Source organism: Triticum aestivum, chromosome 7A (assembly GCF_018294505.1).
Source record: "Triticum aestivum cultivar Chinese Spring chromosome 7A, IWGSC CS RefSeq v2.1, whole genome shotgun sequence".
Lineage (NCBI taxonomy): Eukaryota > Viridiplantae > Streptophyta > Magnoliopsida > Poales > Poaceae > Triticum > Triticum aestivum.
In genome coordinates this window covers 526,838,528-526,855,208 of record NC_057812.1, presented here as the reverse complement: position 1 = coordinate 526,855,208, position 16,681 = coordinate 526,838,528, and the positions used below count along the sequence as shown (strand labels likewise).

General features: G+C 52.9%; 1 protein-coding gene across 1 annotated transcript; it reads right to left on the bottom strand.

Moving 5' to 3' along the window:
• Positions 1-2,613: 2,613 nt before the first annotated feature.
• On the bottom strand, positions 2,614-6,235 carry LOC123147988 (receptor-like protein kinase 5). The gene is made up of 2 exons (XM_044567324.1): positions 3,388-6,235; positions 2,614-3,296 (listed from the first exon to the last, which is right to left on the bottom strand). The coding sequence occupies exons 1-2, from the start codon at positions 6,017-6,019 to the stop codon at positions 2,827-2,829; spliced, it is 3,102 nt and encodes a 1,033-aa protein (XP_044423259.1). The 5' UTR covers positions 6,020-6,235; the 3' UTR covers positions 2,614-2,826.
• Positions 6,236-16,681: the final 10,446 nt, after the last annotated feature.

Genomic DNA, 16,681 nt, shown 5'->3' with positions numbered 1-16,681 from the left:
CGGTGCAGTCTTCGGTCTTCATGTCTTCATAGCCCATCAGTCCGGCCCATAGATAACACGCCGGACGCCCGAGGACCCCTTAGTCCAGGACTCCCTCAGGCGCCGCCCCCCTTCCTAGTCCAATTCGGACCAGAGGGGGAGGGGGCGCGTGGCCTGCCCTGGCTGCCTCTCTCTCCACTAAAGCCCATTAGGCCCATATACTCCCCGGGGGGTTTCGGTAAGCCGCCAGTACTCTGGTATATGCCCGAACTCACTCGGAACCTTTCTGATGTCCAAACATAGGCTTACAATATATCGATCTTTATGTCTCGACCATTTCGAGACTCCTCTTCATTCCCATGATCGCATCCGGGACTCCGAACAACCTTCGGTTCATCAAAACACATAAACTCATAATACCGATCATCACCGAACGTTAAGCGTGCGGACCCTACGGGTTCGAGAACAATGTAGACATGACCGAGACACGTCTCCGGTCAATAACCAATAGCGGAACCTGGATGTTCATATTGGCTCGCACATATTCTACAAAGATCTTTATCGGTCAAACTGCATAACGATATACATTGTTTCCTTTGTCATCGGTATGTTACTTGCCTGAGATTCGCGGTATCTCAATACCTAGTTCAATCTCATTACCGGCAAGTCTCTTTACTCGTTCCGTAATGCATCATCCCGCAGCTACCTCATTAGTGACATTGCTTGCAAGGCTTATACTGATGTCCATTACCGAGAGGGCCCAGAGATACCTCGCCGACAATCAGAGTGACAAATCCTATTCTCTATCTATGCCAACTCAACAAACACCATTGGATACACTTGTAGAGCACCTTTATAATCACCTAGTTACGTTGTGACGTTTGGTAGAACACAAAGTGTTCCTCCGATATTCGGGAGTTGCATGATCTCCTAGTCATAGGAACATGTATAAGTTATGGAGAAAGCAATAGCAACAAACTAAACGATCATCATGCTAAGCTAACGGAATGGGTCAAGTCAATCACATTATTCTCTAATGATGTGATCCCGTTAATCAAATGACAACTTATGTCTATGGCTAGGAAACTTAACCATCTTTGATTCAACGAGCTAGTCAAGTAGAGGCATACTAGTGACACTCTGTTTGTCTATGTATTCACACATGTACTAAGTTTCCGGTTAATACAATTCTAGCATGAATAATAAACATTTATCATGATATAAGGAAATATAAATAACAACTTTATTATTGCCTCTAGGGCATATTTCCTTCAAAGACCCGCTCGGATGGCACTCTTGAGAGCTATAAGGATCGCTGGGTGGTCTGGGTTTCCGGCAGCCTGCTGGCATTGATTTCACTGAGACGTTTGCACCGGTTGTCAAACCGGGCACGATCTGCACCGTTCTCCAGCTAGCGGGCTCTCGTGGATGGCCGGTCCATCAGATGGATGTCTCCAACGCTTTTCTTCATGGTCACCTTGCGGAGCAGGTTTACTGTGGGCAGCCCACTGGTTTCGTCGACGCCACTCATCCTGGCCATGTGTGCTTGCTGTCTCGGTCTCTCTACGGCCTCAAGCAAGCCCCTCGCGCCTGGTACCAGCATATCGCCGGTTTTCTTCAGACACTGGGCTTCCATGTGACTCGCTCGGATGCCTCACTGTTCGTATACCACCATGGCGACACGACTGCTTACTTACTGCTCTATGTCGACGACATCATCCCGATGGCCTCCTCAACAGCCCTTCTTCAGCAGATTACTCTTCGGCTGCGTGATGAGTTTGATATCAAGGATTTGGGTGCTCTCCACTACTTCCTTGGCATTGAGGTCGCTCAGCGACCCAATGGCTTCTTTCTCCATCAGCAGAAGTATGCGCATGAACTTCTTGAGCGTGCCGTCATGTTCAACTGTCATCCTGTCGCTACTCCTGTTGATACGAAGGCCAAGGTTTCTGCTCTCGAGGGTTCGCCAGCGTCGGACGGTCCATTCTACCGGTCCATTGTTGGTGCTCTCCAGTATCTGACCTCACCCGATCAGACTTGCAGTATGTTATCCAGCAGGTGTGTCTTCATATGCACGCCCCTCGTGACTCATTGGACGCTCATGAAACGGATTCTCCGCTATATCCGCGGCACGATGTCCCTTGGAATCACCCTCACAATGTCTTCCTCTATGGATATGGTGGTCTATTCTGATGCTGATTGGGCTGGCTGCCCCGACACACGTCGCTCCACTTCTGGCTACAACGTTTACATCGGTCCCTCACTTGCCTCATGGTCGTCCAAGCGACAACTGACAGTGTCGCGCTCTAGCGCGGAGCCCGAGTACCGCGCAGTGGCCAACGCCGTCGCCGAGTGCACCTGGCTTCGACAGCTACTTCAGGAGTTGCATCACGACGTCTCACATGCCACTGTTGTCTACTGTGACAATGTTTTCGCGGTGTATCTTTCCGCCAACCCTGTTCGTCATCGCCGGACAAAGCACAGCGAGCTGGACATTCACTTTATGCACGAACAGATAGCCCTTGGACGCATTCGGGTTCTTCATGTTCCGACCGCACAACAGTTTGCCGATGTGATGACTAAGGGCCTACTTCCACCTTTTAGGAGTTTCGTTCCAGTCTGCTCTGGCGACGCTTCGACTGCGGGGGTGCATGGCCCAAACCTCTTCTACATTGACGCCTCAACACTTATTGCTATACATTTTTACTGCACTGGTGCAGTAGGGCTGCGAGCTATACATCTCCAGGGATGAGCTCTAGCAGCTATGGACTTTGCAGTGCTAGTGTACATGGTGCACCTGAACTGCTCTTGTGGGTGGGCGTACGCCTGTCACTCTATCAGCCTATGCTAAACCGCGTGCACCACGAAGTTGCCGCTGTCCTCCTCGTCGTCGTCCCACCTGCCGGAATCCGACACGTCCCTCCTCCGGCTGCCTTTCTTCGCGTCGAGCAGCGGCGCGCCGCCGTCGCCGCCATAGTCCAGCTGGCACGCCTCTGCCTGAGCGGACATCCTGTCGCACCGGATGAGGTGCTGCAGGACCTCCTTCATGGACGGCCGCGCCGGAGGGTTCTCCCCCGTGCAGATCACGCCGAGGGTGAACACGGCCAGGATGTCCGCCATGTTAGCCGGGTCTCGGATGTGCTCGTCGACCACGTCGTTGAACGGAGAGCCCTTTTGGTACCGCCGCCACGCCCACTCCGCCAGGCAGACGTCGGCGCCGCCGTCGTTCGCGACCTTGCCGGTGATCAGCTCCAGCAGAACCACGCCAAAGCTGTAGACGTCGACCTTCTCGTTCACCCTCAGCCTTGACGCATACTCTGCACAAGCTCACCCCAGTTAGCGCTACAATCAACAATGAATTTTCACAAGTTGAAATGGCAACTTAATGAATGAATTTGAGCTCCTCACCTGGGGCCATGTACCCGAACGTGCCGCCGATGGCTGACACGGACTCCAGCTCGCCGGACTTGACAAGCATCCGGGCGAGCCCGAAGTCGGCGATCTTGGCGTGGAACTCCGGGTCGAGCAAGATGTTGCTGGACTTGACATCCCGGTGCACGATCGACTGCGCGGAGTCGTGGTGCATGTAGCTGAGCCCCTTGGCCGAGTCGATGGCGATGGCCAGCCTCGTCGGCCAGTCCAGCGGCGCCGGCGCGCCCTGGCGGTCAAGGTGGTGCAGCCACCGGTCGAGGCTGCCGTTCTCCATGTACTCGTACACCAGCAGCTTCACGTCCTGGCTGGAGATGCAGCAGAGCAGCCTCACGATGTTGTTGTGCCGGATGTTGCCCAGCACCTTCACCTCCGCCTCGAACTCCTTGTCGAACTTCGCTTCCAGCTTCCTCGCGTTCCATATCCTCTTCACGGCCACCATCCTGCCGCCACCGCTGCCGCCGTGCTCCTCGTCGCCGCCGGCACGGGCAGGCAGGTGGATGCGGTACACCTTCCCAGACCCGCCGCTGCCGATCACGTTCTCCTCACGGATGTTGTTGAGCACATCCGACTCGGTGAAGCCCAGATGGGTGAACTGCGTCATCTTCCAGTCGGTCACCTCCTGCTGCTCCTTCCGCCGCCGGAAGAGCAGGCATGCGATGCCCACGCTACCGACGAGAACAATGCCGGCGAGCATGGAGAAGAGGACGATCAAGCCCCTCGAGAGCTCGTCGCGGGCACTGCCGCATTTCGGGAGGTCTACCCCCGAGCCTTTCCTAGCACAGAGCCCGTGGTTGCCGACGAAGCTGCTCTCGTATGCCGCGCTCTGCAACGAGGGCAGCACCTCGCCGGTGAGCTGGTTTGACGACATGTCAAGCTTGTTGAGTTTCAGGTTGTTGAAGTCCGGCGGTATGGCACCGGTGATTTCATTGCCGGATAAATCAAGGATATTCAGCGATGGAAGCAATCCGATGCTGGAAGGTGGAATGGTGCCGGACAGTCGGTTGCCGCTCAAGTTGAGAGAATTGAGCTTCTGCAACAAGTTGACTGATGCTGGTATGGAACCAGTTAGCTGGTTGCCGGACACTGACAGATCAGTCAGGTTGGCAAACTTGCTCATGTTGACCGGCAGATCGCCGGAGAGCTGATTGTTCTCCGCCTGGAACACGCTCAGCCCGGTTGCCGACGTTGGGAAGGAGCCAGAGAATTTGTTATTCCCCATCTCAATCCGCGTGATGTTCTCAGATAGCACGGCCGGCAGAGCCCCGGTGAAACCGTTGTTATGTATCATCAGAGTGGTCAACTTCGGAAATGACCATATCTTCGCTGGGAACTCGCCGGAGAAGCGGTTGTTGTAGAGCATGATGTTGTTCAGCAGGACGCAGTCGCCCAGGTTCTTCGGGAACTCGCCGGAGAAGTTGTTATTGAAGACGACGATGTCGTCGAGCTTCCCGTTGGCGCAGAGTGATTCCGGGAGCGAGCCGGAAAGGTTGTTGTTGCAGACCTCGAGGTTGACGAGCGGCGAGTGCTTCCCGAGCTCCGCCGGGAGCTCGCCGGAGAGCTTGTTCTCAAATAGCCGGATGTCACTGAGTTTGGGGAGCGTCGCCATGCTTGCGGGAATGGTGCCGGTGAGCTGGTTGGTGTACATGAACAATATGCTCAGGTTCTTGAGGTTACCGATGTCTTCCGGTATTTCTCCGGTGAGGTTGTTCGACGACACATCAAGCTCCATCAAATTCACCGCCGTGATATTGCGCGGGAGCTCGCCGGTGAGTCCGTTGTTGAACAGGTACACGTACTTGAGCTTTGGGAGCTGCAAGACCCACGCCGGGATCCCGCCGGTGAGATTGTTCCCCGTCACAGAGAGCATCTCGAGTTTCACTAGACTCGAGTAGGCCTTCGGGATCTCGCCGGTCATGTTCATGTCGGCCATCCAGAGGTAGCTCAGGTTGGTCAGCTTGGCGAACTCGGACGGCGCCGGCGCCGGCGCGAAAGGGTTCACGGCAAGCGTGAGCTTCTCAAGCCCGGTGAGCTTGCTTATCTCGGCCGCCGGGTACGCGCCGGTGAACTGGTTCGTGTCAAGAATCAGCGACTTCAGCAGCGGAAGCCCCGCGACCGCCGCTGGCACGGCGCCGGAGAAGTGGTTAGCCGAGAGGTTGAGGTGCTCCATCGCGGACGACAGCAGGCCGATGTCATCCGGGAGGGCCCCATCGAACCCGTTGTAGGAGAGGTCGAGGGACCGGAGCCGGGCGCAGCGGTAGAGCGCGGCGCCGGGGAAGGCGCCGGTGAGGTTGTTGTAGGAGAGGTCGAGGCGGGCCAGGTTCGCCAGGTCGCACACAGACCCCGGCACCTCGCCGCTAATGTTCAGCTTCTGCAAGGATAGCCCCGTGACGACTCGCCCGGCGCCGGCGCCCTCGCAGGCGACGCCGGTCCAGCTGCAGTGGTCGGCGTGGGCGGCGGGGTCCCACGACGCGAGCTGCGCGGGGTCACCCCAGCCCTTCTTGATGGCCAGGAGGGTGGCCTGGTCGCCGGAGGCGGGCTGCGAGCTCGACTCGCCGGCCAGCAGGAGGACGGCGAGGAGCAGGAAGGGGAGGGGATAGATGCTCGGCATTATTTTAGTCGGTGGAAGTTGCTTGGACGGCCGGTGAGGTAGTGAGGCTGACGGACGGAGCGGTGAGCTGAGGAGTGACGAGTGGCGATGCGCTCATATACGTCTGAAAAGGCTAGTGAGTCAACGAGTCGTCGGTCGCCGGCGTGGGGGCGTGCGCGGCCCTCGGTGATGGTGGTGGTGGTGGGGGAGGGGATCATGGAATCGAATGGTTGATTAGTGGCCGCTTACTGAACGCTCATCCGGCTTGGTTCTGTCTGTGGATCTGCTAGTGATGAACGAGATGCTGGATGTTGCCATTGCATTATTGTTATTATTATCTGGTTATTGGAGTACGTTTCTCTTTTTGTTTGTATCTGAGACCATAGGGTGTGGCACCGTTAGGAGGGGAGCACTAAACTAGTCACGTGATGTCAGTCCACAAGAGTTCGGTAAGTCATGGGTGTATCCACCGGGTTTGGTTCATTTTTGGTGTGGCTATGCTGACACAAGATAGTCTACATAGCTTACCAAAATATATCTTCTATTGGCAAGTTAATAACATAAATAAACTACTCCCTCCGTCCCATAATATAAGAGCGTTTTTTACACTAGACTAGTGTCAAAAACGCTCTTATATTATGAGACAGAGGAAGTAGAACCAAATAAGTTTAAAACAATGCAACAACAAACATAATTTTTACCTTTCCACCCGACGACAAGGGCAAACTCTCCCTTGAAACTTCATCAACGAGTCTGTGGATTTGCATCCCCTCTGCCTGCTAGTCCGGTGGTCAGCCATGGGGAAGAAAAAATTGGTGCCTCTGCTCTGGCTAGTAGTTCAGTTTGTTTTAGTCCTCGTGGGTGCGATGCTCAGGTGGATGGCGGGGCTTCTTCTTTGAGTTTGTCTTTCATGCTTCGATCCTCATGGAGTTCATCCGTCTAGACGTAGTCGACGGAGCTCTGGAGTAGAATCCTACTGTCTCCTTGGAGCAGCGATGTTAGAGTTACTTGTCGTCCGTGCACGATGGCAAGATTTGGCGTCAAGTACTTCAAATCTATTAAAGGGTTAACTGTGACGACTGCGCCTCCAGGGCGATGCTCCTTAAGGGCACGTGCACAAATACTTTCCCATTGTCATCAACAAGGTCAAGTCGGCTCTGGTAAGGGAGCGGCAACAACGACTCATTCCGGGACAATAGTGATCCTTCCGTGGTATGGGGCCTCGATGTAATTTTTATTATGTTTGAGTTGTTTTGTGTAGAAATATATTGTGCGGCTCTCTCCATCAGTTTGGATTACTGGAATAACTGGTTGGAATATGAATTCAATATGGCATTCGAGAAAAAAGGTCTCAAGTTCAAGATCCTATCAACATAGTATTAAAAAAAGATTCACCTACCTCGGGATTTAACCTCCCATTTAATTTCTTCTTTCTCCATTTTGCTTCTTTCCTTGTAAATGATTGTTCTTGTCCATGTATGGCTTCTTTTCTTGCAGAAACAAAATAAAGATAGGATACTGTAATCTCTTGCATTCATCAGTCGTTAGTGGCAATATCAAAGGGAATATCTTAGATTTTATAAGATTATGTCGGAGTAATGGGCCCAGAACCTTTCAAGACATCGGGGTAGGCTGCACCCCTCAAGACCGCAGGACGAAGAGCCGCCTTCTGAGAGTCGGCTGCGAGGCAGCCGATTGCCCGCTCGCGGCCGAGTCCCGAGGATGACTTCAGGATGAGCCGACTCCTAACTGGCGACTTCCAGAGAAGCCGGCCATGGGGAGTCGGCCCGCGACGCCAACAACCCCCATGCCCTCATAAAGAGGGACGGGACGGGGAGTGGCCACAGTAAGGTCCACTCCCACCCTTTTCCAAGGGCAGGTGAGGGAGTCCTGGATTAGGGGGTGTCCGGATGGCCGGACTATACCTTCAGCCGGACTCCTGGACAATGAAGATACAAGATTGAAGACTTCGTCCCGTATCCGGAAGGGACTTTCCTTGGCATGGAAGGCAAGCTTGGCGATACGGATATGCAGATCTCCTACCATTGTAACCGACTTTGTGTAACCCTAACCCTCTCCGGTGTCTATATAAACCGGAGGGTTTTAGTCCGTAGGACAACATACAGAACAACAATCATACCATAGGCTAGCTTCTAGGGTTTAGCCTCTTCGATCTCGTGGTAGATCTACTCTTGTACTACCCATATCATCAATATTAATCAAGCAGGACATAGGGTTTTACCTCCATCAAGAGGGCCCGAATCTGGGTAAAACTTCGTGTCCCTTGCCTCCTGTTACCATTCGGCCTAGACGCACAGTTCGGGACCCCCTACCCGAGATCCGCCGGTTTTGACACCGACATTGGTGCTTCCATTGAGAGTTCCTCTATGTCGTCGCCGTCAGGCTTGATGGCTCCTACGATCATCAATAGCGATGCAGTCCAGGGTGAGACCTTCCTCCCCGGACAGATCTTCGTCTTCGGCGGCTTCACACTGCGGGCCAATTCACTTGGCCATCTGGAGCAGATCGAAAGCTATGCCCCTGACCGTCAGGTCAGATTTGGAAGTTTAAACTACACGACTGACATCCGCGGGGACTTGATCCTCGACGGATTCGAGCCACTGCCGAGCGCGCCGCACTGTCACGACGATCATGATCTAGCTCTGCCGCCAAACAGTGCCCTGGAGGCCGCACCCGCATCGGCTTCGACCCTTAATTCGGAGCCAACTGCGCCGATCGAGGATGGGTGGTTGGACGCCGCCTCGGGGGCTGTGATCCCAACGGCGATCGAGCCGAACACCAGCCCCGCACTCCGTGAGACTCGTGACTCCATGGAGCCGGACTCCTCTCCAGACTCTGAACCCTCCGCGCCCCTGCCGATCGAATCCGATTGGGCGCCGATCATGGAGTTTACTGCCGCGGACATCTTTCAGCACTCGCCTTTTGGCGATATTCTGAAGACACTAAAGTCTCTCTCTTTATCAGGAGAGCCCTGGCCGGACTACGGTCAGCAAGGTTGGGATACAGACGATAAAGAAATTCAAAGCCCACCCACCACCCACTTTGTAGCCACTTTCGACGATTTAACCGACATGCTCAACTTGGACTCTGAAGACATCGACAGTATGGACGCCGATGAAGGAGGCGATGAAGAACCAGCGCCTACTGGGCCCTGGAAAGCCACCTCGTCATATGACATATACATGGTGGACGCACCAAAAGATGACAACGAGGAGCGGAAGGACGCATCGAAGGCTTGTTCCCTCGAGAAGCAGTCAAAGCGGCAACGCAAGCGCCGCCCCAAATCCCGCCTCGACAGAAATAACGATCACACACACCTAGCGCTGGAGCAGGGCGAACCGCTGCCGGACAGCGGCAATCTAGATAATCAAACCGAACAAACAAATTCTATCAAGGATAATGGTCCGGACGATATAATGCCGGACAGGCACCCGGAGCAGCAGAATGCCCGTAAAAGGCTTGTTGCCACCGCGAGGAGTCTTAAAAAATAGAAGCAAAGGCTCAAGGCTGCGCAAGACACACTCCAAATCAGATGGAGTAAAATACTCAACACAGCAGCAAGGTACGGCGACAATCGCCCCTCCAAGAGCTACCCAAAGCGGAAGCTGCTACCTGAATTCGATGAGGAGGCCTCAGACCCCCCACAACCAAATATCAAAGCAGCCACCTGGCCGGATAAACGACCCCTCTACCAACACAGAGCAGCATACAACGCCACTCACAATACAACACGTGACCCATGCGAGGGCTCGCACCCAAAGGACGGCGCAGCAAGATCCATCTATGGACCACGCAAGCGCGCCCCAGCATACAATGCAACACAACAAACATCCGAACAACGCGGTACACCCAGCTACAGGGGTGCCGCACACCCCTTATGTTTCACCGATGAGGTGCTGGACCATGAATTTCCAGAGGGATTCAAACCCGTAAACATAGAGACATACGACAGAATAACAGACCCTGGGGTCTGGATTGAGGACTACATCCTTCATATCCATATGGCTCAAGGAGATGATATCCACGCCATCAAGTACTTACCCCTCAAGCTCAAAGGGCCAGCTCGTCACTGGCTTAAAGGCCTCCCCGAAAGCTCCATTGGAAGTTGGGAAGAGCTCAAAGACGCCTTTTAGGCAAATTTTCAAGGGACTTATGTCCGACCTCCGGATGTGGACGATTTGAGTCATATAACTCAACAGCCCGGAGAGTCAGCCCAAAAGCTTTGGAACAGGTTTCTTACTAAAAAGAACCAGATTGTCGACTGTCCGGACGCCAAAGCCTTGACAGCTTTTAAGCATAGCGTCCATGACGAATGGCTCGCCAGACACCATGGCCAAAATAAGCTGAGAACGATGGCCGCATTAACAAGCCTCATGACCCGCTTTTGCACGGGTAAGGACAGCTGGCTAGCCAAATGCAGCACCAGCGACCCCAGTACATCTGAAGTTAGAGATGGAAACGGGAAATCAGGCGCAACAATAACAAACGCCGGAATAAAGAATACAGCACGAAGGGCATGGCAGTAAATGCCGGATTCACAAACTCTCGGCCAGGTCAGCAAAAGCTGCCCTCTAAAGGCACCAGGGATGAACTGTCCAGCCTCAACAAAATTTTGGACCAAGTATGTCAGATCCATAGTACCCCTGGTAAACCGGCTAATCATACCCACAGAGAATGTTGGGTCTTCAAGCAGTCCGGCAAGCTCAACGCCGTACACAAGGGGGAGGATACACCAAGTGAAGACGAGGACGAGCCTCCCAAGCAAGACACTGGGGAACAAAAGAAATTTCCACCAGAAGTGAAAACAACAAACGTGTTACACGTGATCAAGGGAAAAACAACACGGCACTCCCAGGAAAATATACCCAAGTGCCTGTCACCGCGAAGTCCTGCCACTGGTCGTCTCAACCGATCACTTTCGACCATCGCGATTACTCAGCAAGTATCCGACACACAGGATGGGAAGCCCTGGTATTAGACCCAGTAATTGGCGGACATCACTTCACACGAGTCTTGATGGACGGTGGCAGCAGTCTAAACCTAATATATCAGGATACAATCCGCGGGATGGGGTTAGACCCAACAAAAATTCACCATAGAAATACTACCTTTAAAGGAGTAACGCCAGGCCCAGGGGCTCGTTGTACAGTCTCCCTCCTACTACAAGTTATATTCGGCTCCCCCGATAACTTCCGCCGCGAGCATTTAACCTTCCACATTGCTCCGTTCCAAAGTGGCTATCAAGCACTGCTCGGACGCGAAGCATTCGCTCGCTTTAATGCAATACCACACTACGGCTCCCTCACACTCAAGATGCCCGGTCCACGTGGCATCATTTCAGTGAAAGGAAATATCAAGCGATCTCTGCGCGCCGAAGAGAGTGCGGCTGCCTTGGCAGCCGCACACTAAAGGCGCCCGGACCAACAAAAGCATCCAATGGGTCGTCAAGACCTCAGACACAATTAATCAAGTTCGGCGCCGCTCTTTATACCGGATAAGTGGTCACACCCCTATTTGTCAATACAAGGGGCTCAACGCGCGCAGACAAGTGGCAATTTTTTCTCATCTTGAATTATACATGGTTTCTTTAAAAACTATCCTTTTGCATGAAAACCTTTTCACCTAAATTCCTCTCTTTTACAGACGATCATCGTGCTACACCCGTCCAGGATACGGCACAATGGAGACACAGGCGCAGACGTGCAGCAGGGACCCGCTCCAAGGATTCTTTTTAGATTAAGACCCTGCGTAAACCTTTTTTACTGTCTCTTGTTGATACATATCCACCGTTGAGAAGGATGCTGACGTCTTGGCATGTGGCCACGCCAGAACAATGCACGTACCTGGACACAAGGGGCTTCTTACAAAGGCCATTATTTAGGCCCGGTTTATACCACAAAGACTGAATACCTTAGGGAGTGTTCGGCGTCGCGAGTTTGGCCTTATATGCATCAGCTCTGAATCATTGTCTTTGGTTAAATGTTGGGTTTGCCCGGCTCCTGTGTTTTTGTGCCTTACGTTCCGCTTTACCGGCTAAGGTAGCACCAGGAGAACTACTGCGATTGTGCCCTGGTTCATCCGGACGAGCACCTCAGTAGAGAAAGCCGAAAACTGACTGTCATGACATAGCGCGAGACTGGTCAACCACTCGATGAACTGTTGGAATGTTAGAATTCCTCCGCCTTAACGAAGGGCCGTTTTCCGGCCAGGCATGTACGCACCCCGGGATCGGGAGAGTGCGGAGCCACCAGGGGCTATCTAGTAGCCCCACTATCAAACTCCTATGGCTAAGTGAAAGTGCTAAAGCATTATAGTCCGGTTGCCTCGCTCGCTCCGCTATCACCTCCTTAATAGGACCAAGACATTGGGTTAAGTGTGAACACGTGTTTTTTGCAAGCACCTCCGCATTATATGCGTGGGGGTTGAAGCCGACGGCTGCAATCTTTCAGGTTATACACATGTATACATAAACGGCTACCCAGGAGGCATCATATTACTTTCAGGCAAAAGTATAAAAATAGCCTCATAAAAATTTATAAAAGCATTTCGCTTACAATGAGATTACATATCACTCAAACATAATATTTTTTGAGCATTGGGTCTTTATCAAACGAGCACCCTCAAGAACTTCTTCAAAGTAGTGCTCAGCAGCCATTCGACCTATGGCCGAATCCCGCTCTACAACAGTGGTAGCATCCATCTCCGCCCAGTATGCTTTAACACGGGCAAAGGCCATCTGTGAGCCCTCTATGCACGCCGACCTCTTCATCGCATTAATGCGCGGCACCATGCCAAGGAGCTGCTGCACCAAGCTGAAATAGCTGTTCGGTTTTGGCCTTTCCGGCCATAGCTGGTCCACAACAGACCTCATGGCGAGTCTGGACAACCTATTCAGTTTGGCCCATTCAGCTAATTGGTCAGTCAATGAACGCGGACGCTCGGGAGAATGGAATTGTGTCCAAAACAACTGGTCCACTTCACGGTCCGTCTGACCCTGGAAGTACTTGGCCGCATCGGCAGCGCTCGCCGCCAAATCCATATACACATCCTCCAAACTCCACAGCCGATCCAAAGAGGCATACCATGGATCTCCGAACTTCCTCCACAACATAAAGGATTTCCCAGCTACAATATCCCCGGCTTCCCGCAGCTCCTCCTTCTTCGCCCTCATAGTAGAGCGAATGTCTTTTCTCGTCGCAGCAGCCTTCTCAAGGTCCGAAGCCTTCGCTAGGTTTTCCTTTTCAAGAACCCGGCAACGGTCGGCAGCGGCTTTTAATTCTATGTCCATCTTGGCCATCTTATCTCGGCTCTCGCCATGCGCGGCCTTCTCGGTTTTCAACTCTTCGGCCGCCTTCAAAGCAGCCGCATTACTAAACCTCGCTTGTTCGTTGGCCCGGGCAAATTCTGCCCGCAAGGCTTCAACAGTGGAAGCTCCATCTGCAGTCACAACATATTAAAGATACTAGCATCATGCTTCTCTTAATGTGTGGCGTTTACCAGACAATGACACTTACCCTGTGCCTCGTCAAGCCTTTTGTTAACAAGCTCGATGTCGGCGTCTGCCGCATCCAACTACCATTTTAAATGGGCAAACTCGCTAGTTCGGCTAGCCACCGGAGCTTCCATCACCTGGACATAGAGGCAGTATGGTTATTACCTGGGAATACGATCCTCTGTTTGTCGTTGTTTCCGACGACAACCAGAGTCTCAGGGGCTACTATCTACACAGGGCACACCTAGCATGTGCAGGACTATCATACGTTATTTTACGTACCTCAAAGCCTGTCAGTAGACTCATAAAAGCTTCATGCAATCCTCTTTCGGCGGACAAGATTCTCTCCATCACCGTATTCATCAGCACACGGTGTTCATCTGAGATGGCCGCTCGCCCCACCAACTCCCTCAGAACATCCGATCGCACACCAGACAGTGCCGGACTCTTTTTTCTGCTCTCTTCGGGAGCCGGACACTGGGAGCTTCGGGGGTCAATGGGATTATCTTCTGCCCTCACCGGACTCGGAGAGGCCCTCCGCGATGACACTTCGGTGTCACCCGCTTCCAGAGCGGAGGAGTCCGGAGGAGGCGTTTCCCTCTCCATCATCTCTGGAAGAAGATCCCCCGAAGACGAGTTCATTTGAGAGGGGCTAAGGCCCGAACTGCAAAAATAAATGCGATGGTTCTTTTCTTAGAAGAAAAAGAGGGCACACCTGTACTATTAAAGTATTTCGAGTCACTTACGACTCGCTGGAGAATTGATCCCCCCGCGGACTTTGTGCGGCAAAAGCACCCCCAAGGTAGGACTCTCTGTGGGAGACTTCTTCTCCCGTTTGGAAGCATCGGCTTCCGAATCCCCGGGTGCAGTCCTTTTTCTCCTCCGGTTGTCTTCCTTCATGGAGACGCTCGCTCCCTTGGTTAGAGTGGGCAGCGTTGGGGGCCCGCATCCGCCCGTATTATCCTCCCCAGTATCTTCCTTCAAGGGCTCCGGGCAAGGTGCGACCTGGAGCATCTTTTCCAATACCGGATTGTCCAAACCCTCAGGGAGGGGGGCCGAACACCAAATCAACTTCGCCTTTGTTATCCAGTCCTGGTCAAAAAGTGAACTCTCAGAAATAACTTCGTAACAAATGAGAGATAGTATGTTCGGCCGGAAGATTCCTTACCTGTTCGGCGGCGCGGTTACTGCTCAGGCCCACGTCCTCGGTGATTTCCGGACACTCTACCTGAGGTCCGAAGAATGACTCGTACATCACCTCGTGCGTCAGACCAAGGAAATTTTGAATGACACGCGGTCCCTCGGGATTGAACTCCCATAAGCGAAGGGGCCGGCATTTGCAAGGCTGGACTTGACGAACCAGCATAACTTGTATTACCGCAACCAAACTAAAATCTCCATTGAAGAGATCTCGAATGCGGCTTTACAGTATAGGCACGTCCTTGGCTGGACCCCAGCTCAGACCTCTACTGATCCATGACATCAGTTGTGGTGGAGGGCCCGAGCAGAAAACAGGGGTGGCCGCCCAGTTGGCACTTCTAGGAGCCGTGATGTAGAACCACTCTTGTTGCCACAATTCAGACACCTCTGGAATGGAACCTTTGGGCCACGGAGCTCCCATCATGTTGCGTATTGAGGCACCTCCGCACGCCGCATGTTGCCCCTCGATCATCTTCGACTTTACTTCAAAGGTCTTGAGCCACAGGCCAAAGTGAGGGGTAACCCGGAGGAAGGCCTCACACACGACAATAAATGTCGTGATATGAAGAAAGGAGTCCGGAGCTAGATCATGGAAATCTAGCCCGTAATAAAACATCAAACCCCTGACGAAAGGATCCAGAGCAAGGCCTAGACCTCGGAGGAAGTGAGAGACGAACACGACGTTCTCATTGAGTTCGGGGGAGGGGACGGCCTGCCCTCGAGCAGGCAGCCGATGCAAAACCTCGGCAGTCAGATACCTGGCCTCCCTCAACTTTTTGATGTCTTTCTTCATAACGGAGGAAAGCATCCATCGGCCTTGAAGGCTAGATCCGGACATGATTGAAGGTTCGGAGCTCCTGACCTGAACTTTGGGCGTTTGAGCTTGGGGTGGGAGAAGGATTCGATTGAGCACGGGAGGGAAAAAATAAAAGCCTTGTCCCTTTGTAAAGAGGGTGCATATCAGGCGTCCTCTCCATGGCCGTTTGGACTTGCCTATAGTCTAGGAGTCCTAGAAGCGGTTGGGTTACCCACGCCCATATTAATGAGAATCCCAAAATAAGGGGACATGATCTCTGCTTCGACGAGACGTGCCAAGGAAACCACCTCGCATGACACGCTGAGGTGGGACAATAAAACGATTCGAATAAAGGCTTGGCCGTGGTGCGATGTCGCACCATGGAATACGTCAGCAGATTAGATTTGTGTAAATATTATTCTCTCTATGGCAATATGTGGAAACTTATTTTGCAGAGCCGGACGCTATCTTTGTGTTCAAAATCTTCTATGAAGTACTTGGAGGAGGAACCCGCCTTGCAATGCCAAAGACAAACTGCGCGCCGGACTCGTCGTCATTGAAGCCTGGTTCAGGGGCTACTGAGGGAGTCCTGGATTAGGGGGTGTCCGAATGGCCGGACTATACCTTCAGCCGGACTCCTGGACTATGAAGATACAAGATTGAAGACTTCGTGCCGTGTCCGGAAGGGACTTTCCTTGGCGTGGAAGGCAAGCTTGGCGATACGGATATGCAGATCTCCTACCATTGTAACCAACTTTGTGTAACCCTAACCCTCTCTGGTGTCTATATAAACCGGAGGGTTTTAGTCTGTAGGACAACATATAGAACAACAATCATACCATAGGCTAGCTTCTAGGGTTTAGCCTCTCCGATCTCGTGGTAGATCTACTCTTGTACTACCCATATTATCAATATTAATCAAGCAGGACGTAGGGTTTTACCTCCATCAAGAGGGCCCGAACCTGGGTAAAACTTCGTGTCCCTTGCCTCCTATTACCATCCGGCCTAGACGCACAGTTCGGGACCCCCTACCCAAGATCCGCCGATTTTGACACCGACAGCAGGCGTGGCCACAGTACGCCGTACCCGCGGAGATCTCCGCCCGGCGCGACACTGTTGCCATGCCGGCCCTAACGTCAGCCCTAGAGGGCGGAGTCCTGTGCCCACGACGACC